At 53.2% G+C, this 27,237-nt stretch overlaps 1 protein-coding gene across 12 annotated transcripts in view; it reads left to right on the top strand.

Annotated features, from left to right (window-relative positions):
- Positions 1–27,237, top strand: part of DTNB (dystrobrevin beta) — a 140,553-nt gene that overhangs the window by 99,453 nt on the left and 13,863 nt on the right. For 10 of the 12 annotated variants that reach the window (XM_050330863.1, XM_050330861.1, XM_050330862.1 and 7 more), the window contains one exon: positions 25,679–25,832. In XM_050330863.1, coding sequence (XP_050186820.1) covers positions 25,679–25,832 — 154 coding nt within the window. Of the gene's footprint in view, positions 1–25,678; positions 25,864–27,237 lie in introns of all 12 variants that reach the window. The other 2 variants (XR_007630746.1, XR_007630745.1) reach the window with 1 other exon arrangement.

Genomic DNA, 27,237 nt, shown 5'->3' with positions numbered 1-27,237 from the left:
TTTGTAGTCAAGTGCTCCAGCACGTAAATAAGCTGAAGGAAGCGCAGACAGCGCGTGCAGTCTCCTCCTTCGGGGTGCGATCCAGCACATGCTTGATTCCCTGCAATTCCTAATTCCCTCTGCTGGGCTGGAGCGCCGGGTTGGCACCCAAATACACCTGACTGATGCCATAAATAGTGGGTATGAGCAGCTTTTCCACAGCATTTTAATCTTAACCAAACTCCAGAACCATCCATTTTCACGTCATTCGGTGTTGAATTGTGCCCATTTCAGAGACGGGGAAAACGATGCTTTTTTAGACACCCAGGAATATCCAACAAGATGTTGATGAAATTCAAGTGGGAGCCATTTGCCTGTATCCTGGCTGTTGCTTCTGGAAGGGATTGCTTATAAAATCCCAGGATGGTTTGGGTTGGAAGGGACCTTAAAACTCATCCAGTGCCACCCCTTGCCATGGGCAGGGATACTTCCCAACATCCCAGGTCGCTGCAAGCCCCGTCCATCCTGGCCTTGGACACTTCCAGGGATAGGGCATCCACAAAAACTTCCCTTGTTGTGGCCTCTAGAAGAAACCCACAAAAATCCTTCCATCCACAATCATGGAAAATCCAGGAGAAGCTCACGTTGCATCTGCAGGTCGGTTCCGTCATCCCGGAGCGCTGCCGCTGTCACCTCGCTGAGGTGGCATCCAGAGCTGACCTGCCCCCGTGGGGTGGGAGGTGAATGGTGCTGTTAAATGCCCAGTAATTCAATTGCAGGGAGATTAATACTGAGTGTTCCTGCGTGTGCATCTGCAGTACTTTCCCTCCGATCATTATCCGAGCCTAGGAGGGTAATCAAAGCCACGTGAAGGACATCTGGATCCACTGTTGGGTTATGTGGCACCTGGCCCTTATTAATAGTAATGAGGAAATGGCAATTCGGGATTTCTTGACCTCACATGAAATTCATTTCACTGGGCAAAGGTTGATAACAGATGGCAGCAATTTGGGGCTCAGTTCATCATCTGTTCCACAGACTTTATTGCTCTGGTTTGGCCCTTTCCTCTGTCGGGAGCGATCCCTTTTTCCACCTCGCCTCTTTCTAAGGGTTGTCTTTTTCAAAGGGAGTCCTGAGACATCTTGTTAAAGCATGTTCTGTGCAGCACAAGGGTTTAGGTATGGTCTGACACAGCCAAACCATCCCGTTGAGCATAAATCACTCTTTTACTAACTGTGCATTAAACTTTTATCTTTTTGAAGCTGGTGGTTTCCTCGGCGTTATTGGCCCCTCTCCAGTTTGTTCTTTATTTCCCCAGCCCACTTTTGCAGTCGGGCTTTGAGCAAAGGAAGGAGTTACAAGAAGACACAACCCTGTGATTGTCAACACAATGCACTGAAAACCTTGGGGCTGTTCAGCCTGGGGAAGAGAGGGTTGTGTGGAGACCTCTTAGAAGCGTTCCCATGCCTAGAGGGGCTCCAGGAGAGCTGGAGAGGGACTTTGGACAAGGGCCTGGAGGGACAGGACAAGGGGGAATGGCTTCCTCTGACAGAGTGCAGGGTTAGATGGGATACTGGGATGGAATTCCTGGCTGTGAGGATGGAGAGGTCCTGGCACAGGTTGCCCAGAGAAGCTGTGGCTGCCCCTGGATCCCTGGCAGTGTCCCAGGCCAGGTTGGACAGGGCTTGGAGCAACCTGGGCTAGTGGAAAGTATCCCTGCCCATGGCAGGGGGTAGGACTGGATGAGGTTTAAGATCCCTTCCCACCCAAACCATTCCATCATTTGCTGGTTCTATCTCAGAGCAGAGTTTGTGTCACCCAGGTCTAAGTTTGCCCTGTCCCCTGGGAGCTGAGTGCTGGCAGGCGAGGCTGGAAGAGTGTGACACCTCTAAAAAGGATTTGCACTGGGGTTTATGTCTTGCTGTTGTCACACTGGGGTTGATTCATGGAATCACAGAATCACTGAGTTTGGAGAAGCCCCCCCCAGGCCATCAAGTCCAACCATTCCCCAGCACTGCCAAGGCCACACTGACCCGTGTCCCCAAGGGCCACATCCAGCTGTTAAATCCCTTCAGGAATGGAGACTCCCCCCTGCTCTGGGCAGCTGTGCCAGGGCTGGGCAGCCTTTTCCAGGAAGGAATTGTTCCCAATATCCAACCTGCCCCTGCCCTGGCACAGCTGGAAGATTCAGTTGTCCTTAAAACTCATCCCAGGTGGAGCAGCCAAGAGATCTCTGCACCACTTGCTCTGGCTTGCTTGTAGGTTTTCCAGAGGTATTTGGCTTTTTTCCGTCTGGCCATGGAGCTCCTTGACAAAAGGGACCATTTGTGATGCTCCTGGAAGGGTAAAACCTTTTAACTGTGGGGGGGGGTTTGGTTATTTTTTTTTTAGTAATTTTAGTTGATTTGAAACATGCTGGAAGCAAGATAAAGAAACCCAGAGAATACAGGCGTGGTGCTGTTTGGTGTTACAGAAATATTGTGAATCCAAGGCCTCGGGAGTGCTGAGACTGGATATTGCTTGCTCAGATGTTGTGTCAGCCACGATAGCGATCGCTCCCTCTTGTTCGTGGTGGCTCCTGCACTGCAACAACACGGATTTACAGCCTGGCTATCCAAAAATCCCAGTACTTCATGGAGTCAAACACTGGTGTAAATATTACACTGTGCTACGGACAGGAAAAAAAAAACATACCTGGAATCAATTTATCCATAGTCCTGGATCAAAATAGTCCTACCTAAGAGCTGACTGTATGAAATATCAGTTCCAGCTGTAGCTTTGGCCTTTCATGATGTTGTCAGCCTGAAACCTCTTGGGGTTTTTTATTTATCAAAGTGAAATGGAAGTTGTTCTACGGACCGAAAGCATCGTGTAATCCAAATTGGGTTTAGAGACAAATGCTTGTATTGTATTTGTGATTTAGCCTGTCATTTACTACCGTAAATACCCCTCCAGTTTCACGAGCCCGGAGCAGATGTGCTTAAATCCACAAAGAATTAAAACACCAGAGAAACAGAAAATCTCAGTGTTTTAACTGATGCTGTTTAGGGCAAATGTTCAAGGCCAGGTTGGACGGGGCTTGGAGCATCCTGGTCTGGTGGAAGGTGTCCCTGCCCACGGCAGGGGATGGAACAGAATGAGCTTTAAGGTCCCTTCTTCCCACCCAAACCATTCTGGGATTGGATGATTCTGTGAAAGCCCTGCTCTCATGAATATTAGCTTTCCTTTCTCTGAACTTCACCAAGTGGAGGTGAGGGGGTGCTTGCTTTAAGAAAGATCCGAATTCCAGGGCCTGAGAAAGCCCCACCATCCGTTCCCCCCGTGGCACGGCCCATCCCCATCATCTGGGCTCATTTGGAAGCATCCCATGTTTGCTTCCAGCAGCCTCCATTCTCCAGTTCATTGGCAGCTTAATCCTGCGTTTCTGACAGCAGTAACGAGCCCATCAGATTAAACAAGGTGCAGAATTCTGCATCTCGTAAGTGGGGTTGTGCTATTACGATGCTCTTGGTGCTCAGGCGTGTCCAGATCGAGACCGTCGGATCACAGGGAGGTTTGGCTGACTGTGGACCCCAAATCCCATCTCATTCCAACCCCCTGCCACAGGCAGGGACGTCTCCCACCGGAGCAGGTGTCAGGTGAGCCCTGTTCTTCTGGGCCAGGTCGGTCATGCCCTCGTGGCAAGGGCACTGCCAAATTCTTGGCTCCAGTTATTTCTCCCTGCAGTCCTTTCATCTGCTAGTGCACAGATTCAGGAGGTGGCTTTGCCCTGTTTGAGCTGGGTGCTCACAGCCAGGTTCACTCCAGCCCAGCCTGTGTCCCTTTTACACATCCTCAGGATATGAGACTGGAAACCTCTGGCCCCCAGATCTCCCACTGCTGGTAGTGGCTCCAGTCGAGAAATTCATCCGCTTTGTATCAAGAACTCCATCATTTTCATATCAAGGATATCAAGAATCACAGAATTAGAGAATCATGGAATGGTTTGGGTGTTGAAAGGGATCTTAAAACTCATCCACCCTCTGCCATGGGCAGGGACACCTCCCACCAGCCCAGGTTGCTCCAAGCCCTGTCCAGCCTGGTCTTGGACACTTCCAGGGATGCAGAGGTGGCTTCTGTGCCAGAGCCCCACCACCCTCACAGGGAGGAATTTCTTCCCAGAATCCACTCCCTGGTAGTGACAGGATGATGAAGCCTTTCAGATGTCTCCCTTCCTTTGGAGCCCTTTGCAGCTCATGGAAAGACCCCACCATCCCAGGAGAGGCGCTGGGCGTGCGTCACGCTCCGTGTCCGTGTGTTATGAATTAGCTGCTGAGCCACTCCTCCCAAAGATCAAAGGAGCTTTGTTGGGACACAGGAGCTGGCTTTTTAAAACATGCCTCCAGCAGCTGTGGGGTGGTGGAGCAGCCTGGGATCCTGGGCTTGGGGCTCAGCACAGTGAGGAGAGCAGTTCTTCCACCTCAAATCCACACAGTGGCTGATGCTTCTTCTGTCCATCCAGTAGTGGATCCTGCTTCCTCAAATTTCTCTCAGCTCTAGTAAATCTTTCTGTAAATCTTTGACTAAAGGTGTGAGTCCAGTTTATTTCTGGTTGGATCAAGAGGGAATGCTCGTGGGATCCTCGGTGCCATGTGCTCCAGGGAGAGGAACTGGGCCTTGTCCTGCCTCAACAGGACTGAACCAGCGTGAATCCCCTGAGCATCCTTCCCATTGCTCCTTTTCCAAACCCACAACTGGGAAAAGGAGTGCTGGGAGTGGTGTTGGAGCCGAGGAGCAGAAGGAGCCCGGGGTCACATCAGCTCCTGGGGACCAGAGAAGGTTCCTCCTGAGAGGTGCCAAAACCCACCCCCCATGAGATCCAACCTGCACCATGCACTGCCAGGGGTAAGTGCTATCCTCTCTTCTTCTTGGACATCAGGAGGAATTTGTCCCTGGAAAGGGTGGTCAGGCACTGGCAGGGGCTGCCCAGGGAGGTTTGGAGTGCCCAGCCCTGGAGGTGCCCCAGGCAGGCCTGGCCGTGGCACTCAGTGCTCTGGGCTGGGGGACAGCGTGGAGATTGGGCACAGGGTGGACTCCATGGTCTTGAAGGTCATTTCCAAGCTCAGGGATCCCGTGATTCCTCTGGGAATGCTGCCTGCCCGAGTGCAGCAGCCGGTACAGTGTGAGCCTCTGAGCATCCTCGCAGTGCTGAGCAGGGAGGAGGAGGAGGAAGGATGAGGTTTGTGCTGTGATGAGGCAGCTCTGCTGCCTCCTGCCTGTGTCATCTCTTACACTCTCCTGCTCCGTGTGTAGGCCCTGCTGTGGAGGCAAACCCCGAGGAGCAACTGCAGATGATTGGAGGAGCTTTCATTTGGGGAGTGTGTGCAGGGCCCTGGCGTGACGAGCGGCACAGGCAGCTCATCTGCATCTCTCACTGCTGCTTCTGACAGCCAGGAGTGTCAGAAAGGGATGACAAATCCTGGAGTTTTATATAGGTAACACTTCAGAAAAGCAGGGGAAGTTGCTGAGTTCCAGCTGCTCCTTACACATGGAAATGTGTAAGCCCGTGGCTCCAAGGGTTGTGAAAGTGACCAGTCAAGGCCTTTGTTCTCTGCATGAAGCACGGATATATTTACACACAGAACCACAGATTTTGTCTGTTTTTCTCAGTCCCCTAGGTTAATATTTATTTGGAACCACAGTCTTCTTAAATTGGGGTTTAAAAAGTTGATTTTGATTACTTCTCCAGCAATGAGAGATGCTTTCCTTAAACTGTGCTCATGCTGTATCCTGCTCATCAAACTGCTCATTTCTCTTTTAATCTGTTTTAACAACTTTATTCTGAGAAAATATGTAGATACAGAAATCAAACATGTACACTTTTTATTATTCAGTGTTTAGATTTAAGTTCATTGAGAGTAAAACCCACAGTTCTTTATCCTGTTAGGACTGTATTTATCGAGGTAGTCCGTGGTCAGTGAATGATCCATCTTCCTAAAAGTCTTTATTTTTAGGGCTTTGGCTGTGAATAGACATCCCCAGCATTTAGCAAACTTCCCTCACTTTGAAAGAGGACCAGAGACTTGAGCAGCAGAGGGTGAGGTCACTGGTGTTGGTTTCAGTGGACCCAACTGTGCGAGCTCTTGGGTTTGCTCATTTTTTGTCATTTTATCTTCAGGAAGATAAACTCTCCTGGGAGAGTCCGTGACCTGGGAGGTTTCTTTGTGCTCCTGTTGCACGTCCTTGTCCTGGTCTCAGGGGGTTGGGCCACGAGCGGCGTTGCAGGAGGAGCTCAGGACTGACACTCAGCAATTTCTGGTCCCTCTTGTGCAATAGCTGGAGTTTGGTCTCATTGCAACCTGTTCCCTGTCCACATCTTGGACAAATCACTGTCTCTCGTTAGCCAGGGAGAAGAGCACCCCCAGCATGTGTTATTAATCTGAACTGCAAGAGGGGAATAAATAGTATTTTGCCATTTATACCCTCGTTCACAACTGAGAACAACCTGGGGTGTGACCCTCTGTGGATTTAGGTCTTTAGACTGGTAGAAGCTCAGGGTGAGAAGGTGCAGAGGAAGTTCAGCATCCAGCTTGGGACACAGCTCAGCACAAACGTCAGAGACCACGGGAGTTGGGAATTTCCACGTTTCCACAGCAGTGTGCCAGTGCTTCTCAAGAACACAGCCTGTGTTCCCAGCCGCTGAGGTGAGCTGGTGGGGCTGGTGGGCATCACTCTTGGTGGCTGAAAAGCAGGACATGAGCCAGCAATGTGCACTGGCAGCCAGAGAGGCACCGGTGTCACCAACACTGAGGGTGGGCAGGCCCTGGCACAGGTTGCCCAGAGCAGCCGTGACTTCTCATCCCTGGAAGTGTCCAAGGTCAGGCTGGATGGGGCTTGGAGCAGCCTGGGCTGGTGGAAGGTGTCCCTGCCCATGGCAGGAGGTGGAACAGGATGAGTTTTGAGGTCCCTTCCCATCCAAACCATTCTGGGATTCTGTGCCTGTGTAGCAGAGTCGAGTGCAGTGCCTGATATCAGTGATGCTGGCTCAGTGACACACAGCATCACAGGCACTCCATGGCTGCTCCAGCAGCGGTGACTGCACTGCACAGAGCCTCACACAGAGTGCCAAAGGTCTGACCTGGGGCCTGATCCTGCATTCAGTGGGGACAGCGAGCCAAAGGGAATCATTATTATTATTATTATTATTTTTTTTTTTATTATTATGTCATGCCTTGGCTCCTGGAGCCCAGGCAGATGTAGTGACCTTCCCCATGCAGCTCCTGGAGCCTGTGTGGTGTGACAGTGCTGCTGGCTGCAGACAGAGCACTCCTCTCTCATGAATAACTCATTATTTGTCACATTCCAGGCAGCTCCTGTCCCTTCCCTCAAGTGCTATCCCAGAGCCTCCATGTGCTCTGTGTGGTGCTGGCCTGGGTGCCTCTGTCAGCCCTGGGACACGTGTGAGTGGCCACAGCCCCTGTTCCCATGGGAATCACTCCTGTCTGAGCCACTTCCATGGCTCGACACAGGACTGGGCTGGTTTGGCAGCAGGTTGGGCTACAGCAACACCTGCCTTGGCAGCGTTCATCACCAACACACAGCTTCCCAAGCACAGTCTCCAGAGCCCTTGAGGACTGCATAAAATGTTGGGAGAGTGTTCCAGGAAATGATGGAAGCCGTGAGGAATTTAAACATTTTCCCGAGTTTTCTGTCTTCGCCCACATTCTGTCTTCCCTGGCTCTCTCCTCGCCTCGTTCCCAACCAGCTCAAACCTGGAGCCACAGTTTCTAAGGTCCTGCAAAAACTTGGAGCTCTGGGCTGCTTTTACACTTCCCCTGACACGAGAGCCCCAGGCTTAAACAACAGATGAACAGCCTTGTAAACCCATCCAGTGTTTTCTCCCCTTTCAGCATCCGAAGCCACATCATTAATTAATGATTAATCCTCCGGCGCAGTTAGTGGTTGTTTCCATCACCACCCCACACCGCTCTCCCCCAGGATGACTCCACACCTTTTTTTCCTCTGCACACGTCAGTGAAGTCTCGGGGGCTCAATTTGGAGGCAGAATTGCTTTCTCCTCCCTCACCCTGTGGGTCCCTTTACGGTTGTGTTCACACCCAGACGTGCAGCGGTGTCAGGGCCCTCCTGCCAAGGGACTCGTGGCTGTTCCTCCTCGCTCGGCAGCTGGCTCTGAAGATCTCTGGATGATTCTCCTGCAGGTGGGAGGGATGCCTGGAGGTCTGAACGTCCCTGGAGGTGTTCAAGGAAGGACTGCATTGATCAGAGGTTGCGCTTGGTGGTCTTGGAGGTCTTTTCCAACCTAAGTGATTCTGTGATTCTTGTCCCCAGCCCAACCTCCTGCCCAGAGCTTGAGAAGTCTCTGTTCTGCGTGGCTTCCTTCAAGCTTTATGGAGTAAAGCTCCATAACAGGAGTTGCAACCTCAGAGAAATCAGATTGTTCAGTAATTGTGTGTTACTGTGCGCAACCGTCTTCCCTTTTGAAAGGAACAATATTCTGCATTTTTGTCCTCTTTCCATGAATCAGGTGGTTTTCCCTCAGTGCAGCCTTTTTAGAGTGACTGAAACAATTCAGTGCCTCAGGAAGAGATGACTGCTCCACTACCACTGCTTTCTGTGTGCTTCTCTGGGTTTGTGTTGCCTAAATGTAAAAAATGGGGGGGGGGGTGTTACAAACATCCACAAGCCTGGGAGCTTCACTTCTCAGGCAGTGTTTCTGTGTTCAAAAGACAGTTGCACTTGCATAGCAAAGGTTCTCAGATACTCAGAAATGTCAGAGTTAAGTCACACAAGCAGATTTCGCGGTGCCCACAGGTTGATGCACCTTCCCAGGGATGAGGGGATGGGAAATCTGTGACGTGGGACACGTGTGAGATGGGAGCATGAGGGGGGTCAGACCCTGGCACAGGCTGCCCAGGGAAGGGGTGACTGCCTCTGGATCCCTGGAAGTGTCCAAGGCCAGGTTGGATGGGGCTTGGAGCAACTTGGATGAGCTTTAAGGTTCCTTCCAATCCAAACCATTCCATGATTCCATGAACTCCTGAGGCCGAGTGGCCATTTGACCAGCCCGTCTGATGTTCCTTTTCTCATGGCACGTTTCACCTGGTTAATTCAGGTTTTGAATCCAATAAAATTCCATTCTCTGTTCAGTATCTGAACCAGAAATATCTCTGGTGTTACTGTGGAAGGCGGTGATACAAAGGATCTGTAGGTTTGCACTGCCAGTTCTCCCACTGCTGCATCCCAGGTTGTTGGAGAACGTGTTGTCTCCAGCCCAGGCTGTTCATATCTGGCTTCAGCTGGGTTTGGTTTTACCTTGGCTCATTGGATTTCACATCCCTGATATTCTGTGTTTCCATCCTGTGAATGTATCGGCCTGCTGTGACAGAGTCAGCTCGTCATGGCCTTTGGGTACCTGAGAAGGGGGATGTCTCTGAGTCTGTTCAAATCTTTAATTAATGACTCTGTTTGTTTTTTTTTCCCTTGTGAGCACCTTCTCCTCACTCTCTGTGTTGCCATTTGATGTCTAAAAGTGTTTTCCTCAGGTATTCCAGTATCACCATTGGTACCCTCAGTTCTTACTGGCTCCATTTCCCTTTGCCACAGCCCAGCAAGAGTTCCTGATCCTGAGTTACAATCCTTTTATTTTTCCCTGTTGCAGTCTCCTCTCAGCTCATCTGTTCCTCTGCCTGTTTTTAAGGCCAGGCTCTCTGATGTGATCTACCCAATCACCACTTTCCTTTTTAACATTATCCAGAAAAATGCTAATATACCGTCCAGAATTTCCCTGTTACTCCAAGATTTATTAAAAATGGATATCAGTGGGCCAAAAAGCAATTCTTCAGGGACTCTCAAGCCCAAGCTGTGCAGCTTGCTGCCTTTAAAATAAGTCTCTTCAGAGAAGAGCTGAGCAGGGAGGTTCTGAGCTGCAGTAACTCCTGAGCTCTGGTCCCTGAGCGATGATGAGTCGCCCCTGCAGCAGTGATTCCATCTGGGTCACCATCCTGAGGCCCAGGCTGTGATCCTGTGTGGGGTATGGTGCACTTGGTAGGAGGAAACTGCAATTGCTGCCCTTTCTAACACTTGCAGGGTTCCCAGGGCAAGTCTTCCAAATCCATCTCAAGCTGAGATCCTCCAAAGCCACTCAACTTCACTTTGTGTTTTGGAGCAGGTGTTCAAACAAGGGCTCATCCTGCTTGTGGTGATACTTCGTTCCATAGGCATCCTTTGTTCCCATCAGTGATCCCATGCATTCAAAGTCCTGGAGTTCTGAGTTAATGATATTTCTGAAGGAAAAATCATCAAATCACAGAGCAGTTTGAGTAGGAAGGGACCTTAAAGCCCATCCAGCCCCACCCGCTGCCATGGGCAGGGACACCTCCCACCAGCCCAGGTTGCTCCAAGCCCCATCTTGGACACTTCCAGGGATCCAGGGGCAACCACAGCTTCTCTTGCCCAACCTGTGCCAGGGCCTCCTACCTTCCCAGCCAGGAATTCCTTCCCAATCTTCCATCTCTCCCTGCCCTCTGGCAGTGGGAAGCCATTCCCCCTTGTCCTTGACCAAACACTTTTGGACACCCAAAGGACTTTTTGTATTTTCATGCCCGAGTTTTCACCACAGTGTTGTCCTTTGTAGCAGGAATATTTTTACTTGTGCTGAGATGGGGAACAGAGTTTGTGTCTCCCCCGTGTTCTCCTTTTCCATCTCACATTCCTCTCTCTGGCACAGACTGACCAGCCTGGATGTGTGTTCTGCAGGGGCCCGTGTCAGTATTTTGGGTGAGGATGTGTTTTCACGGCAATCCCTCCAGAGTGTGCCCTGGGGCTCCTTTCCTGACTGTGCTGCCCTGGTGACTTACCTGGAATTAACAGTAACTTGCACCTGCCTGGGACCAGTCCCCGCTTGCCACCCCGTGGGCATCCGTAATCCCAGGCATCCCAAAACCCTGCTCTGCCATGTGTGAGTTCACCCCACGCCGTTCCCATCCTCCAGAGCCTCTGGATCGTGTGTGTGATACTCTGTGCTGCCTCTGTATTAATGATTCATCCTAACCTTTATGTCATCAGGAAGTGTCATTAGAGCGTGTGGTTATTTTTGTGCACGTAATTAGAATATGAAACAGATGAATCCCCGAGGAATTCCTCCTGGATCCTCCAGCCAGCAGGTTGTCTTTCAGCAGAGCCCATTTTCTTCTCGACTTTTACGGGGATGCAGAGCCACAAATCACAACATTGACCTGTGCTGACAAATCCTTCAGTCAGCAAACCCAAACAACACCAGGTTTCTCCCCAGAACCTGTTCTCCAAGGGGTGCCCTGGGGCAGATTCCTCGTTTCCCTGAGACTCTGTGTCCTGGCTGGGGGATTTCACGCTTCTGTCTCACGGTCACAAGTGATCTTTTCAGACAGTCCTGCTTTCAGCTGCTCACACGCCTGTTCCCCACTCTGTCCCTGCCTTGTGTCCCTGGCCATGGTTGTCCCACCCTTCATGCTTTGGTCGCGGTGGTTAAGCGGGAGCTCCTGGACGTGTCTCTTTTCGTCTCCCCCGGCCCCCCAGAAGCCTCGAGCTCTTTTTCTGTGCTGTGAAAAGGCAGCAGAGTTCATCCAGGATTACGAGGCCCTTCTTTGTTGTCAATATCTGTCGTGCATTTCCCCCGAGCTGGGGTTCCTGTCCAACTCCCTGCCGAGCCACATGCCCCGGCCTGCTTAGACACTCATGTGCAAACGTGTTTATTGACTGTTTTTAGCTTTGTACTCTTATTGCCGAGGAAGAATTTCATCAGTGACTCTTAAAAAGCTGGATCTGATCAGACACCCATTAGTTCTGGTTCTTATCCCATAAGTTCTTTAATTGGGTGGTTTCCATCACCACAGTACCTGTATCCTGCCCAGGAATCACCATGAGCAGTTCTTCTCCTCAACACAGATGGAGCAAAAGATTGTCAAAAAAATGCACCTCCCATGGGAGGGGAGTTGGGTTTGGCCTTGGGAGCAATGATGTGTCTCCCAGTCCTGCCTGACCCTCCTGCCATGGTCGTGGAAAAATGCTGGAGCAAGAGTAATCCCTTTGTCTGCATGGGCATTCTTAGCGTGGGTATGGAGCACCTCTGCCATCACAAGGGCTGGAGGGATGAGACAAGGGGAATGGCTTCCCACTGCCACAGGGGAGGTTAGATGGGATATTGGGAAGGAATTGTTGGCTGTGAGGGTGGGCAGGCCCTGGCACAGGCTGCCCAGAGAAGCTGTGGCTGCCCCTGGACCCTGGAAGTGTCCAAGGCCAGGTTGGACGGGGCTTGGAGCACCCTGGGCTGGTGGGAGGTGTCCCTGCCCATGGCACAGGGTAGAACTGAATGGTCTTTAAGGTCCTTCCAGCCCAAACCATTCCATGATTCAATGACCACAAGCTTTTGGTATTTTCTAGTAGAGGAGGTGGCTTCTCTGCTGTGTCTGAGCAGCAGGAACAGGGATGTTCTCGTTACGCCGCTGCTGCTCAGCTTGGGGGAACTTCCCAAGCTGTTTTTTTAACGATGGGGAAATTGGACCTGCAGCACTTCACATGTCCCTGCTGCTGTCTGCAGAACAGGGAAATCCCAGCACAGGTAACTGTGGTGCTTGGGCTGGGTGCTCCCAGCATTCAGCCGTGCTGCTCTGACCCTGAGCACCCCTGGGCTGGGCTGGCCCCTCCACCCCCGTACCCCAGAGCGGGTGGGAAGCTCCTCAGCCATGAGGCCAAGGGATAAAAGTGCCAGCCGAGGAGCCTGGAAACAAAACTCGGATAATTCTGAAAGATAACACTTGCTTTTAGCCTTTGTAATACAAGTCGGTCGGGGAACGGGATGGGAATTGAAACTGTAGGAGTCCTGGGAACGCGGGAGCGGGCGCGGGGTGGGCGGCGATGCAGCAGCGGGGAGGGAACAATCTGGTCCATCTTGAGCACAGTTACGGGACCCCCACGTGAGGCCCCGCTGGAAGGGGGGGGCAGCACATGCCCCAGAACTGTGGAAATGGCGGATGAAAGCAAAAATGTCAGGCTTTGAAAAGAGCCAGGGAAAAGGCGGCATTCTGTGTGGTAACCGAGATTTTATTGTTTCCTGATCCCTGCTCTCGGTCCCACAGCTGGGGGGATAGCGAGGAATGAAAACAAACAGCGGTCCGTGAATGAGGAGTTCAAACAGCTCGGCAGGGCTGGGGGGAGCAGACCTGCTCGGGGGGGCCGGAGCGGCGCTGGGCTCGGGCAGCCGGGCAGCAGGAGGGGATTGGGGCACGGGGGGTCCCAGGAAAAGCCAAGCGATAGCAAAGCCTAGGGAAGGAATCCTCTGGATGCCATGGAAAAGGCAGGGGCTGCCATGCTGATCACATCTTTGTACCAAGGAAAGGGTTTGGTTGCTCAGTGGGAACTGCTGCAAAACATGGATTCTTCCAAATCTGACCAATGGAAAAGCCAAGCGGCGCTTCCTCGCCTCTCTCCCCCTCTTCTCTGTCATAATCCAGGGAGAACCATCCTTGGTCCAGGGACAGAACGAGAGAATTGCTCTCCTCCTCAATAAGACACGGTGTGTGATTCTGCAGGGAGTGGACACGGCGCAGGGACGTGTCTCTCCGTTGCTGATGTGCAGGGAAGGGGCAGGGAGGCAGGGCTGGGAACGCTCCCACCCTCTGTGGGGACAGGGCTTGACCACAGTCCCCTCCCCAGGCAGCTCCCACCCTCCGTGGGGACAGGGCTTGACCACAGTCCCCTCCCCAGGCAGCTCCCACCCTCCGTGGGGACAGGGTTTGGAGCCCAGCAGCGAAGTTGCACAGAGCAGCTGTCCTGGAGTCAGGGGTTTATCCATGCGTTGGGATTAAAGCAGAAAGAGCTGAGTAATGCCTGGAGCTGCCAGAGCAGCACTGGGAATACAGCGAGCCCAAGGCTGCCAGCCTGGCAGAAGGATGAGCAGAGTCCTGCCCGGCTGCTCTGCTGGAGGCTCAGCCTGGACGGGGCGATGCCGCGGGGCCCTGCCCTTGGCACAGGGAGCAGATTGAATTTCACCCTAAGGATCCCCAGCCTGGGGGTCACCAGCCCTTCCACAGCCCCCAGCCCCATGCACAGCTCTCACCTGCGTCTGCCCAGCCAAACCAACCCTTAATTAACACCGGGATTTAAACCCAAAGGCTGCTCCATGTGCAGCCTTGACCCCCTCCCCTCCCCTCAGCATGTCCTCCCAACACATCCCTCAACCATCTCCTGGTTCCCAGCCCATGCTTTTGTGTAGCTAATTAATTATCTGGGTTTGGACAATTAAATGTGATTTTTTTTTGTGGTGGGGTGGGTCACGGGCCATCTAATGATCCTGTCACCTCTGGGCTGACACACCTGGGCTGGATGGTGTAAATATGTTTATTTTATATACACAGGGGTGTATGTCCATAGGTGGGTGTTGGGGTGTCTCAGTATGTCCATGGGTAGATGTTGGGGTGTCACAGTGTGTCTGTAGGTGGGTGTCAGGGTGTCTCAGTATGTCCATGGGTAGATGTTGGGGTGTCACAGTGTGTCCATAGGTGGATGTTGGGGTGTCACAGTGTGTCCATGGGTAGATGTTGGGGTGTCACAGTGTGTCCATAGGTGGATGTTGGGGTGTCTCAGTATGTCCATGGGTAGATGTTGGGGTGTCTCCCCACATTCCGTGCAGAGCACTTTTCTCATCCCATTCTGGAGCACCACGTGCCTCTGCAAATCGGGGACATGATGTGATCAGACAGGGACAGAGGCCCATCCGAGCGAGCCGGATGCCACCCCGCACCGGGGGGGCCCGGGGGGTCTGGGGGCACCGAGCCTCCCTCCCTCGGTTGCCATGAAACCGTCCCCGCATTCGGTTTGAGCCGGGGATTGTATTAATGCCTCGGAAAGGTTATTAGCCTGCCCCACTAATGAGCCTTTCATGTGTTCCTGGGCGTGCTGCTCCGGGAGCGGGAGCTGCTGGAGCCCACGGCCCGCCTGATGTGCCACGGAGGACGGGGAAATTCAATTTCCACCCGGCAATCGGGTTAGCGGCACCGGTCGGGGGGTGGGGGCTCTGATTTAGGGGGCCCTGTTTTCTGGTTTAAATATTTCCCTCAAAGAGTGTTTGCGGGGAGGGGGTTGGAGTATTTTTAGCGCACGCTTCGATCGAGCTGGAATTACTCAGGCAGCAACAGCAGCAGCTTCGTGTGCAGCACTGGGAAGGGTTTCTCTTCTCCTCCCTTCCTGGTTAACGTAAATAATTTTTACATTACCAGCGGAAAGAAAAATGGCAAATGGCAGCACAGACCCAACTCCTGGGGAAATGCCTCACGGGGAAATCACAGCCCCGTGGTGGTCGGTACAGAGGGGCTGCAGAGCCGGGATGGGGTTCCTGGAAAAGGGGATTTGGTACCTGCAGGCTGTGGCAGTTGTGGTGCCCTTTCGTGATTCCAACCTGATCCTCTGAAAGCTGCAAGGACAAGACCCAACGTCCTGCACCAAACCGGCCTGACAGCATTCCAGTTTTTATCACAGGTTGGAGTAATTCAAGTCGATGTGTATTGGGGAAAAGCAGCCAAGGGGGAGCATCCCCTGAGTGCAGACACTCCAGAGCAAATTCCTGCTCCCTCCCGTGCAGCCCGAGCAGCGTAGGCTGGATCAGCCTCATGCAAAGCAGGTTTAAATGTGGTTGGAGAAGTTTTCTCCAAAATCAGTTGTCAAGGGTTTTCTGTTAAAATAGAAAGACGTGTAAATTGAAATTCCTCTGTAGTTCATTATTTCTGTCCTGAATTAATTACTATTCAGCCTTCCTGCGAGGGACTTGGGTTTGCTCCTGGCATCAGTCAGGAGGAGATTGCTGGGGCTTTAGAGATGGGGATGAGAATTAAAACTGAGGTATTTTCCAACCTAAATGACACTATGGTTCTGTGAAAAACTGCAGGAGTATTTGGAAGAGAAACTGTGGCTGCACCATCTCTGGAAATGTTCCAGGCCAGGTTGGAGGGGGCTTGGAGCAACCTGGGACAGTGGGAGGTGTCCCTGCCCTTGGCAGGGGTGGAATGGGATGAGCTTTAAGGTGCCTCCCAACCCAAACCATTCTGGGATTCTCTGTCCCAAGGAGGTCAGTGAGGAAGCTCATCCTGGGTGAACCTGTGGCTCATCCAAAGGGCTGAAGGACCTGGAGCAGACAGGACTGAGAGCAGGTTCAGAGGGTTTCAGGCACAGCAAGGACCCGTTCACAGAGGAGGGAAGAGCTGCTGCCCTTGCCCTGCAGAGCTGGGCCCTGTCACCAGCCCCACGTGCTGAAAATGTCACTTTGGAGTTTAGGACTCTCTGAATGAAGAGGTTTTTCACAGCGTGTCAAATAAACATCTGCCAGGAGGGAATTAGGAAGAGTGGACCCAGCTGGGGTGGATGAGGTGTTTTCTTACAGCTGCATTTTCCAATGATTCTGCTCATTCCTGTGTCAGCAAATAAAGTCCTTTCCCCACCTCACCTTGTAAACAGCAGCTTCCACAGCCCTTGGCTGCAAAGCAGTACCTGAAGTTACAGAAAACACATGTTATTTTTGTTACTTCTGTGACAAGAGCTGTGCAATTTTCTGCAGCCTTCCAGCATGTTGGTCTAATCATGGAGTCATCAAATCCTGGAATGGTTTGGATGGGAAGGGACCCTGGAGATCATCCAGTCTCACCCCCTGCCACGGGCAGGGACACCTTCCACCAGCCCAGGTTGCTCCAAGCCCTGTCCAGCCTGGCCTTGGACATGTCCAGGGATCCAGGGGCAGCTTCTCTGCCCTCAACCCCCTCACAGGGAAGAGTTTTCCCTAATAGAGGGGCTGAGGGCTGAGCAAGAAGAGCTGCAGAGAAAGCCAAGGGCAGTGCTGGGTCTGGGGGCTCAACTTGGTGTGTCTCCCCAGCCCGGGTATGGCAAGAATATCCTGGTGAGAAGATGCTTTTTTTTTTTCCCAGGAAAGCCCCTGCAGCATGGACAGGAGCTCCCAGGGAATATCCACTTACAGGGAACGTGATAAAAGCTCTTCAGCTGGAGCCCGATGACACTTGACGTGAGGCAGCCGAGCTCAGGGGCCAGTTCATCCTTCCTAGGGCAAGCACGGAAAAGGGGAGTTAGGCACTGGACACACATGATATGCAGATGAGAAAGCCATGGCATTTCACTTCCTAATGCAGCCCCTGCTGTCCTGGGGTGCTGTTGGACATCCTGGGTGCTGTTGGACATCCACTGCCAGGCTGTGTCCCACAGTGAGGATGCAGAGCCACAAATGAGAGTCACACACCGTGTGTTCATGTTCCCCTTTTTGGTCTGTTTCTGATGTATTTTCTGGAGTATTTGGGGCATGATGAGATGTTTGCTTGTCTGAATCGCTTATCTGAAACCTGCTGGCTCTTGGGTTTGTGTGTGTGCAAGATCCCTTTTATTTTAATCTCTTTGTAGGAAGAGGCTACAGAATAAAATGGAACAGTGGAGCTGTGGCTGCTCCATCCCTGGAAGTGTTCAAGGACAGGCTGGGCAGGGCTTGGAGCAACCTGGGATGGTGGAAGGTGTCCCTGCCCATGGAACGAGATGGTCTTTAGGGTCCCTTCCAAACCGAACCCTTCCATGATGGTTCTGGGATATTATCAAGGTTTATTTCTTGAAAAGTACGATTTCTGAGTTTCTCAGTGAACACAGTAGATCACAGAGGTTCAAGGCCTTGCAGATGGCCTTGGTGGTTGAGCTCAATGTTTCTAAGGGTCTTTTCCAACCTAAATGATTCCATGATTCCAAGCAGGACTGCTGCCAGCACTAGATCAAGTTAGTTCTGGCTCTATGTAGGCAAGCTCTGAAAACCTCTGAGGATGGGGGTCCTGGACCTCTCTGGGACCTCCCCACGAGGGAGCTTTTCCTAACACCCATGTCCCATGAAACCCTCCAGTCAGGGTGACACAGGAGCTGGTTGTGTTCAGCCTGGAGAGGAGGAGGCAAAAGGGAAATCCAGCTGTAATCATCTGTCTCCTCCTGACCAAGGAGAGAGCAGAGCCAGAGCCTTTCCAGAGGTGCATGGTCACACAGTGGCTGGGGGATTCTGGCTGGATTTGGGAGAGAAATGCCATGAGAGTGGTTAAAGTCAGGAGCAGGCTGCCCAGAGGTGAAGGGGGGCCTCCCTTTGGGGCACTCTCTGAGATGAAGAAGACCCTGAGCAGCACTTTGCAGTGGACATTGCTCCAAAGGGACGGTCTGGCCACCCTCCGAGGCTGCTTCCAACCTGAATTTTTCAAGGCTCTTTTTATCCCATTCTCCTTTAAAACTCTCCTCTGTCTCAGTGGTTGTAGTAAATTTGACAGCAGGTCCCCAGAGAGGTGGGGGACCTCCAGCTAAAGTGTGGGGTGAGGGAGGTGATGGGGAAACAGCCCCTTGTAGAGCTGCTAAAAGCTCTCACAGGCACTGCCTCCCTCCCCTCCTGCTCCTCTGCTGAAGGGATCTGTGCAGAGGGCAGAGCTCAGCCCTTTTCCTTGGGAAATACTCAGGGTGGTTTAGGTTAAACCTCACAACTCTTGTATACAAGACTCGATAAGCCAGGGACAATAAATCCAAGTCATCTCCCAAACATTTCAGGAGCCGGGTCAGAGGTTTCCTTCGTGCTTTTTCTGAATTGAAATCCATCTTCTGTGTCCTCCCCAGTGCAGTTTCCAGGAAGGACACACAATGAGCCAGTAATTCCCAGGATTTTCTGAGGCTGAAGCTCTGACAAAGCCAGAGAGGAGTTTACAAACCTGCTCAGATCTGCCTCTGCTCTGCTTCCAAAAGGCATCGTGGGTCACCATGCAGGAGCAGAGTCATGCACAGCTCCTCCATGGAGCTGTCACCTCATCGAGGAAAGCTGCAGAAACTCTCAGCTGTGCTGGGGAACAGAGGCACTGAACCAGCAGCCCCAGCACGGGCTCACTCCAGCAGCCCCAAAAAACACAGGGATGCCTCAGCTCCAGTGGTTATTGGGCCTTGAAATGGCCTCAGGCTGCACCAGGGGATATTTAGGTTGGAAATTAGGAACAATTTCCTCGTGGAAAGGGCTGTCCAGCCCTGGCATAGACACCCAGGGCAGAGGGGGACATAGGTCAGTGGTGGCCTTGGCAGTGCTGGAGGACAATTGAACTCGATGGTCTCAGAGGGCTTTTCCATCCTAAACGGTTCTGTGCTTCCATAATTCTTCCATTATTCTTCCATTCCCGCTCAGGAGTGGTTTGCTGAGCCCCCTGTGTGACACCTTGTGGCTCAGCCCGTCCCTGGGTGTGCCCACAGCCGGTCCCGGGCTGTGCCGCTTCACTCCCCCCATCTGCAGGGCACGGCCACAGCTGCCGTGCCCTCCCCCAGCTTCCTGTGACACCCAGGGCTCTGCTGCCCCACCTGCCTTTCGGGCTTTCTCAGCACATCAGGTGCTTTCTAGGACTGGGCTGGTGTCCCTGTGTGGTGCCAGCCCGGCTGGGGGAGGCTCCTTGTCCCCAGCGGTGTGGCAGTGACACACTGGCCTGGGGTGGGAGGGGGCTTTAAAGCTCATCTCATTCCACCCCTGCCGTGGGCAGGGACGCCTCCCACCAGCCCGGGTTGCTCAGATTTCCATCCCGTGTCCTCAGGTCCCTGTGGCAGCAGCTGCCCCAGAGCTGTGGGCTGAGGGGTGGCACAAGTGATGTCACTGGTGAGGAAACAGCGGCTCAGAGGTTCCGATTCCTGCGCTGGGTGTGCACCAGTCGGGGCTCGGGCTTTTCCACGGGACTCAGCACTGAGTACAGAGGGAAAGCACACAAACATGGGACTGCACGTGCTGTATAAAGTACAAGAGGAGAGATCAGATGTGAAATAAACCTTTCCTTTCCTTTCCTTTCCTTTCCTTTCCTTTCCTTTCCTTTCCTTTCCTTTCCTTTCCTTTCCTTTCCTTTCCTTTCCTTTCCTTTCCTTTCCTTTCCTTTCCTTTCCTTTCCTTTCCTTTCCTTTCCTTTCCTTTCCTTTCCTTTCCTTTCCTTTCCTTTCCTTTCCTTCCCAAACCTTCCCAAACCTTCCCAAACCTTCCCTTCCCAAACCTTCCCAAACCTTCCCTTCCCAAACCTTCCCTTCCCAAACCTTCCCAAACCTTCCTTTCCCAAACCTTCCCTTCCCAAACCTTCCCTTCCCTCCCCTCCCTTCTTTCATCTTATTTTTTTACTCCTCTTGTTTCCTTTTTTTTGCCTTTCAGAGAGGTCCCCCCTGAGCCTCCTTTTCTCCAGGCTGAGCCCCCCCAGCTCCCTCAGCCGCTCCTGCTGCTCCAGCCCCTTCCCAGCTCCGTTCCCTTCCCTGCCCACGCTCCAGCCCCTCCCTGTGTCTCTGGTGTGAGGGGCCAGCCCTGCCCCAGCACTGGGGGTGCCCCAGCAGTGCCAGCACAGGGAGGGCACTGCCCTGGCCCTGTGACACAGCAGTGCTGGCACAGCCCACTGCCCCCTTGGCCAGTGCAGCTCAGCTCTGCTGGTTCCCTCCTGCCTGGGCTGCCAGGTTTCTTTTGGGGCCTGGGAAAGCCCCGTCACTGCTCAGTCTGGGTCAGGTTGTGCCACAAGCAGGAAGGAGCCATCACCCCAAAGATCCTCAGTTCTCCTTTCAGCCCAGGCAGCCCAGCGAGGCTCCTGTCACATCCTGGACCTGTCCAGGTCTTGTCTCATGAGACAAGTGGCTGTCTCTGGGAATTGTGGCTTCAGGGGGATTTCCCAAGGCATCATCCATAAGGAGACTGGGTTATTTCCCTCCTCCTAGAGATGTGAAATTGGAGAGCTTTGTAACAGCCTCTGCAAGTGCCACGTGGATGTGCAGGTGTAGCTCAGACCATGGCATTTGGCATTGGTGTCCTTTCCCAGGCAACAAGTGACAGGACAAGAGGAAACCCTCAAGTTGCTGTAGGTGAGGTTTAGGTTGGATATTAGGGAACATTCCTTCATGGAAAGGGCTGTCCAGCCCTGGCACAGCTGCTCAGGGCAGGGGTGGAGTCCCCATCCCTGGAGGGATTAAAAGCCATGTGGAGGTGGCACTTGGTGACATGGGCTAGTGGTGGCCTTGCAGTGCTGGGGGGCAGTTTTGGACTCGATGGTCTGAGAGGTTTTTTTCCAACCCAAACGATTCTGTGATTCCATAATTCTGTGGTTTTGACCTGCCTGATGGATTGCACTGATGTCCAAAGTGTTGTCCCTCCTGTGCTTTGAGCAGTGTCAGTGTTGGAGCTGCTCTGTCAGCTCAGGAGCTGGAGGGGTCCCAGTGCAGCAGCCAGAGACAGTGGGGTCCTGGCCTGGGAGCTGCCACCACGGTTCCAGCTGGCAGCCCAGGGCCAGCACGTGTTTCTCGTGAGGGTGATTGTCAGGTCTTCATTGAAGCGACAACTTTCGGATCCTCCTTCGAGCCCCGAGCGCGTTGGGGTGAGTCGTGTGGGGCCACCGAGCGAGGAGAGGGGAGCAGGGAGCGCAGCCCTGCCCCGTCCCCATCGTGGTGTGCCATGATGTGACCTCATGAGGTGTTGTCAGAATCACTGTGTTTTCCAGAGACCGCCTCACGGGGTGGGTGAGGGACATCCCCTCCTCCCCGCTGGCCGTGGGATGCAAATGGGCCCGGCCAGCTGCTGCCCAGCGGCTCAAAAGGAATTAAAATGAAAAATTCTCATGTTTCTCTAAGAATATAAATGCAGACAGCGTGTCTCAAAGAGGAGTGTCAGTGACAAAGTACTTCCTCTTGCCCAGGACTGAAGAGCGTGTGGAGGGGGTGTGGGCACTGCCAGCCCACCAGGATGGGCATTGCTGGGGTCAAGGTGTCCCCTTGGTCCAAGAACATAATGCCAGGACAAGGGGGAATGACTTCCCACTGCCACAGGGCAGGGTTAGATGGGATATTGGGAAGGAATTCTTGGCTGTGAGGGTGGGCAGGCCCTGGCACAGGGTGCCCAGAGAAGCTGTGGCTGCCCCTGGATCCCTGGCAGTGTCCAAGACCAGGCTGGACAGGGCTTGGAGCAACCTGGGCTGGTGGGAGGTGTCCCTGCCCATGGCAGGGGTGGCACTGGATGAGGTTTAAGGTCCCTTCCCACCCAAACCATTCTGGGATTCTGTGATCTGCAAACCCCACCATGGGCCAATCTGGGGATGTGTTTGTCACAAAGGGTAAAATCTGTCCCCTCACAGTTTAGGGAGATGTGTTGTGGGGCTGGAGTCAGCACTGGGACCCTTCCCACCTGAAAGGGTGGTCAGGCACTGGCAGGGGCTGCCCAGGGAGGTTTGGAGTGCCCAGCCCTGGAGGTGTCCCAGGCAGGCCTGGCCGTGGCACTCAGTGCTCTGGGCTGGGGGACAGGGTGGGCATCGGGCACAGGGGGGATCCATGGGCTGGGAGGGCTTTTCCAACCCAAATGATTCTGGGATTCCAAGTAACAAAATCTGTGGCTTTTCCTCTCCTCACACCTGCCACTGTCCGTAGGTCTCTGATGGTTAACAGGAACACGTGCTGAGGTCCCAGGACATGAGATGTGACCTGGGGAACGAGCTTCAAGGCATAAAATATTCAACACAGGAAATATTCCCACCCCCTCCTCTGGCTCCCTCCTGGGGAAAGGGGAGCTCTGGTTCCTCAGCCTGTCTCCAGTGCAGGTGTTAGCCCCCTGTTTCCTCCTGGTTTTCCACCTTCATGGGTTGTTTTTCCTTCCCTGGGTGACTGACTCAGTCTGGGAGGAGGAGGAGAAGGAAGGAGCCACTGTCTCTGTGCCACATCTCACAGGCTGCACTGGGAGCACAAGGGGTGGGTATTTTTTGCCACAGATTTAATCCAATTCAGGCACTCCTGCCTCTTCCTGGGCATTTTCAGGTGGTTTTTTAAGGTTCAGATTGAGGTTTTGGTGCAGGGAGCAGAAGCTGCTGGTGTGACACGTGCATTTTTGGAAGATTTTTCCATGGAAAGGCGCCGTCTCCCTCCTGCAGTCCCGTCCCTTCCGACGCTGTGTCACAAGGACACGTCACTCACGCCTTTCAATCCCCAATTAATTAATGCAGTTTCAAAATGACAATTTTCCACACGACTGGGTTTTCGTGTTACTACAGATACCAGCTTGGGGCTGGCAGGGAGTGGGGGATGAGCCGGAGCTGCGTCCACTCTGAGCAGCATCTCAGCCCCGGGAGCTCCCGTGGGACCGTCACGGGGTGATGGTGGTGTCACCATCAGGGGGGTGATGGTGGTGTCACCATCAGGGGGGCGATGGTGGTGTCACCGTTAGGGGTGTGATGGTGGTGTCACCGTTAGGGGGGTGATGGTGGTGTCACTGTTAGCAGAATAATGGTGGTGTCACCATCAGGGGGGTGATGGTGGTGTCACTGTTAGGGAGGTGATGGTGGTGTCACTGTTGGGGAGGTGATGGTGGTGTCACTGTTAGGGAGGTGATGGTGGTGTCACCATCAGGGGGGTGATGGTGGTGTCACTGTTAGCAGAGTAATGGTGGTGTCACCGTTAGAGGGGTGATGGTGGTGTCACTGTTAGAGGAGGTGATGGTGGTGTCACTGTTGGGGAGGTGCTGGTGGTGTCACCGCTATATGTGGCACTGATAGTGTCACCACTGGAAGGGTACTGGCTGTGTGACCATTAGGAGTGTCATCATGGGGTGCTGGCAGCGTCACCACTGCACAGAGTGCTGGCAGTGTCACTGCTGTGAGGGGCGCTGGCAGTGTCATCTCTGTGCAGGGTGCTGGTGGTGTCACCATTGCACAGGGTGCTGGGGTGTCAGCACTGTTTGAGATGCTGGTGGTGGCACCTCTGTGCAGGGTGCTGATGGTGTCACCATTGCAAGGGTGCTGGGGTGTCAGCACTGTTTGAGATGCTGGTGGTGGCACCTCTGTGCAGGGTTGCCGTAGCTGTCACCGTCGCACGGGGTGCTGGCGGTGTCACCAGGCACAGGGTGCTGGGGGTGCCACTGCTGTGCAGGGTGTCAGGGGTGTCACCTTGCACAGGGTCCCGGCAGTGTCACCGTTGTACAGGGTCCTTGTCGGTGTCACCACGCTCAGGGTGCTGGCACTGTCACCGATGGTCGCGGTGCCGGCGGTGTCACCGCACGGTCCCCGCTGCGCCAGCCGTGTTGCCCCGGTAACTGCTGCACGTCACAGCCATGAGCAGGCTTAGGAAAGGCCACAAACCAAAGGCACAGACTCCAGCAGGGGCTCTGAGGGGCCGGGCGGCTCCATGCCCTCAGTCCCTGGCTGGTGAGGAGCAGGTGGCCTTTGCTTGGTGGCAGTGTGGGGACATCACTTAAACGCAAATATAAATACAGTCACAGGTCATGAACACCCGGCAGCACAGCCAGGAACAGTGGGAGCCAGGCTGGGAGAGCTGGGGGGCTCACCTGGGGAAGAGAAGGATCCAGGGAGACCTGAGAGCCCCTTCCAGAGCCTGGAGGGGCTCCAGGAGAGCTGGAGAGGGACTGGGGACAAGGCATGGAGGGACAGGACACAGGGAATGGCTTCCCACTGCCAGAGGGCAGGGAGAGATGGGATATCAGGAGGAAATTGTTGACTGTGAGGGTGGGGAGGCCCTGGCACAGGTTGGGCAGAGAAGCTGTGGCTGCCCCTGGATCCCTGGCAGTGTCCAAGGCCAGGCTGGATGGGGCTTGGAGCAACCTGGGCTGGTGGGAGGTGTCCCTGCCCATGGCAGGGGGTGGCACTGGATGAGGTTTAAGGTCCCTTCTCACCCAAACCATTCTGGGATCCTGTGAGTCTCTTTGCAAAGGTCCTTAAATGCCCAGCGAGGGGCATCACTTGGTGGGTCCTTCTCATTCCTCTCCCGTGGGCACCACACACTGAGGACATACTGAGCTCATACTTTTTTAAAACACAGAGCCAATAAGCCCATTTCTGCCCTCTCCTGTACTTCCCTTTTCCTCACAACAGTCCCTCTCATCACACCAGTGCCCAACCCTCAGTCAAGCTCTGGAGGCTTTACTGGGGCAGAAACTTGGCAGCCAGTGGGAGCTTTCCAGAGTGAATATTGCACAAGTTTCCTCTGAGCCTTCAGTGGTTCTGTGTATGTTTGGGATTTGGTGTGAAATCCAGTGGGATTTGAGTCCATAGGCAGCACCTGACAGACCCTTGGGGCTGTCCCTGGCCACTGAGTAGGGAGGGCACCAGAAGCTGTATCAGGGACCGGCACCCCTGGAGCAAAGCTGCTCTTGAGGCTCTTGGAGTGGCACAGCAGAGATGGGGTGGGTTGGGCTGGAAGAAAATCTAAAATAAAACCCTAAAATTCACTATGTTAGAAATAAGTAAAGTTAAATAAAGATAGATAAAATATAAAAATACATAACATCCATGAAAATAAATAAAATATATAAAAATGCATAAAATACATACGTAACATGTATAAATGCTTAAAACATGAAATGTGTGAAATTATGAAAGCAAAATACATAAAAGTATCCAGATTTATTAAAATGCATTGAAATGAATCAATGAAGTGCTGCACCCATTGTGCCTCCACCACAGGGTCCTCCCACGGCACCCCCCGCTCGTGCATCACATCGTCACTCACTGGGGCAGAGCCTTTTCTTGCACGTTCCTTTTTTTGTTTGTTTGTTTGTTTTTGCAGAATTATTTTTAGCCATTGACCAAAAAAAAAAAAATAAAAAAAGAGAGAGAGAGGAGAGAGAGCGAGCCAAGTGTGTAACGTGGGAGGTGTGTGTGGTGTCTCCCGGCAGGCGCAGGCGGCGGGCTCGGCACAGCCCTCGCCCACCCACGGCCGCCCCATCCCGATGCCCGTCAGATCCAGCTCCGCCGGGTCCACCCCCACCCACGGCCCGCAGGACGCGCTCACTGGAGTCGGGGGGGACGTGCAGGAGGCCTTCACACAAGGTGAGGATCTGAACAGAGGCCTTCACACAAGGTGAGGATCTGAGCACCCCCCGGGGCACGGCCGCGGAGTGTCCGACCGCACGGCACTGCGGGAGATGGGGATGCACCTCGGATATCGGGGAGAATCCCTTCCCGGGGAGGGAGTGAGGCCTGGCACAGGCATGCCCAGAGCAGCTGTGGCTGCCCCTGCATCCCTGGAAGTGTCCAAGGCCAGGCTGGACGGGGCTTGGAGCAAGCTGGGCTGGTGGAAGGTGTCCTGGGAGGGGTTGGAACTGGATGGGCTTTAATGTCCCTTCCCACCCAAACCGTTCCATGGTTCCGTGTTCAACAGACACATAACTCACCATACTGAGACAGTGATTACAAAGCCCTTTCCTGCTCCCCAGACCAAAGATTTGGGGGCATATTTTGGACTTCATTAAGTTATTACTGTGAGGATGATCTTCCCTGCAAGGAAAGGATCTTCCAACCCAGCAAGTTACGCCCACAAGTAGTTTAAGAATTAAACATTACAAACTGGTCATATTTACAAATCTGGTGACTGAACTATGAGGAAAAAAAGTAGTTTCATGAGTGAAAAGAGGGAAAACAAGCAGCCCAGCAATGCAGAGTGTTTAGCCAACAGCAGCAGTGGGCAGACGCTTTTTCAGCCCCCACCCTCTGTGGGCAGTGGGAGTTCAGACTCACCTGCTGCTCTTACTTTCAAACATAAAGAAGTTTTACAGTCACACATTTCAGGAAAATCCACGTTTTCCATGTCACAGCTGTGTCAGCTCACAGGGGCTCCAAAATAGGAAGACAAGCAGATGAGGTGGACGCTTGCTAAGCTCGGTGCAGATGAGGTGGAAACTTGCTAAGCTCGGTGCAGACGCTGCCCCTGCCTCAAACACGGAAGAGGTTTGGCCGTGGCGATGCCAGGAGGCAGCAAGCAAAGATGGGACTGTCAATCTGGTGTCAAGAGACTTGGCAAATATTATGTTCCCTTCAGTGACCATTTCACTGCAGAGGAGGGGGAATTGGTCATTCTTCAGTCCTACCTAATTTCAGCTCCACTCCTGGTGAAGGAAGCCCCTCCCAGCTGGAAGGGGTGCCCACACCCTGCATTTCTCAGTGCTGGCACTTGGGGTTTAAACGCTCCTTTCTCTCCTTTTGCCCATCTTGGTCCAGAACTCTTCACCTTTAGTGCTCCAGGAGCATCCTGGGAGTTGGAGCTGTGAGAAAAACAGCAGCAGGGCCTGGTCATCCGACTCTGACAGATGTGGAGGTTCTTCTAAACATCACATCTTTGAAAATGGACATCCACTCATCTTTGCTGTTCTTGTCAGTGGCAATGAAAGAAAGAAGGACAGAAAATCCACCTCTCCCTAAAGCACAAGTGAGGACTTCACCCATGTGTGGGCAAAGC

The sequence above is a fragment of the Myiozetetes cayanensis genome, unplaced genomic scaffold (assembly GCF_022539395.1).
Source record: "Myiozetetes cayanensis isolate MyiCay16 unplaced genomic scaffold, myiCay2020 scf45, whole genome shotgun sequence".
Taxonomy (NCBI): Eukaryota; Metazoa; Chordata; class Aves; order Passeriformes; family Tyrannidae; genus Myiozetetes; species Myiozetetes cayanensis.
The sequence above is the reverse complement of the archived record's forward strand: the minus strand, read 5'-3'. Positions and strand labels throughout refer to the sequence as shown.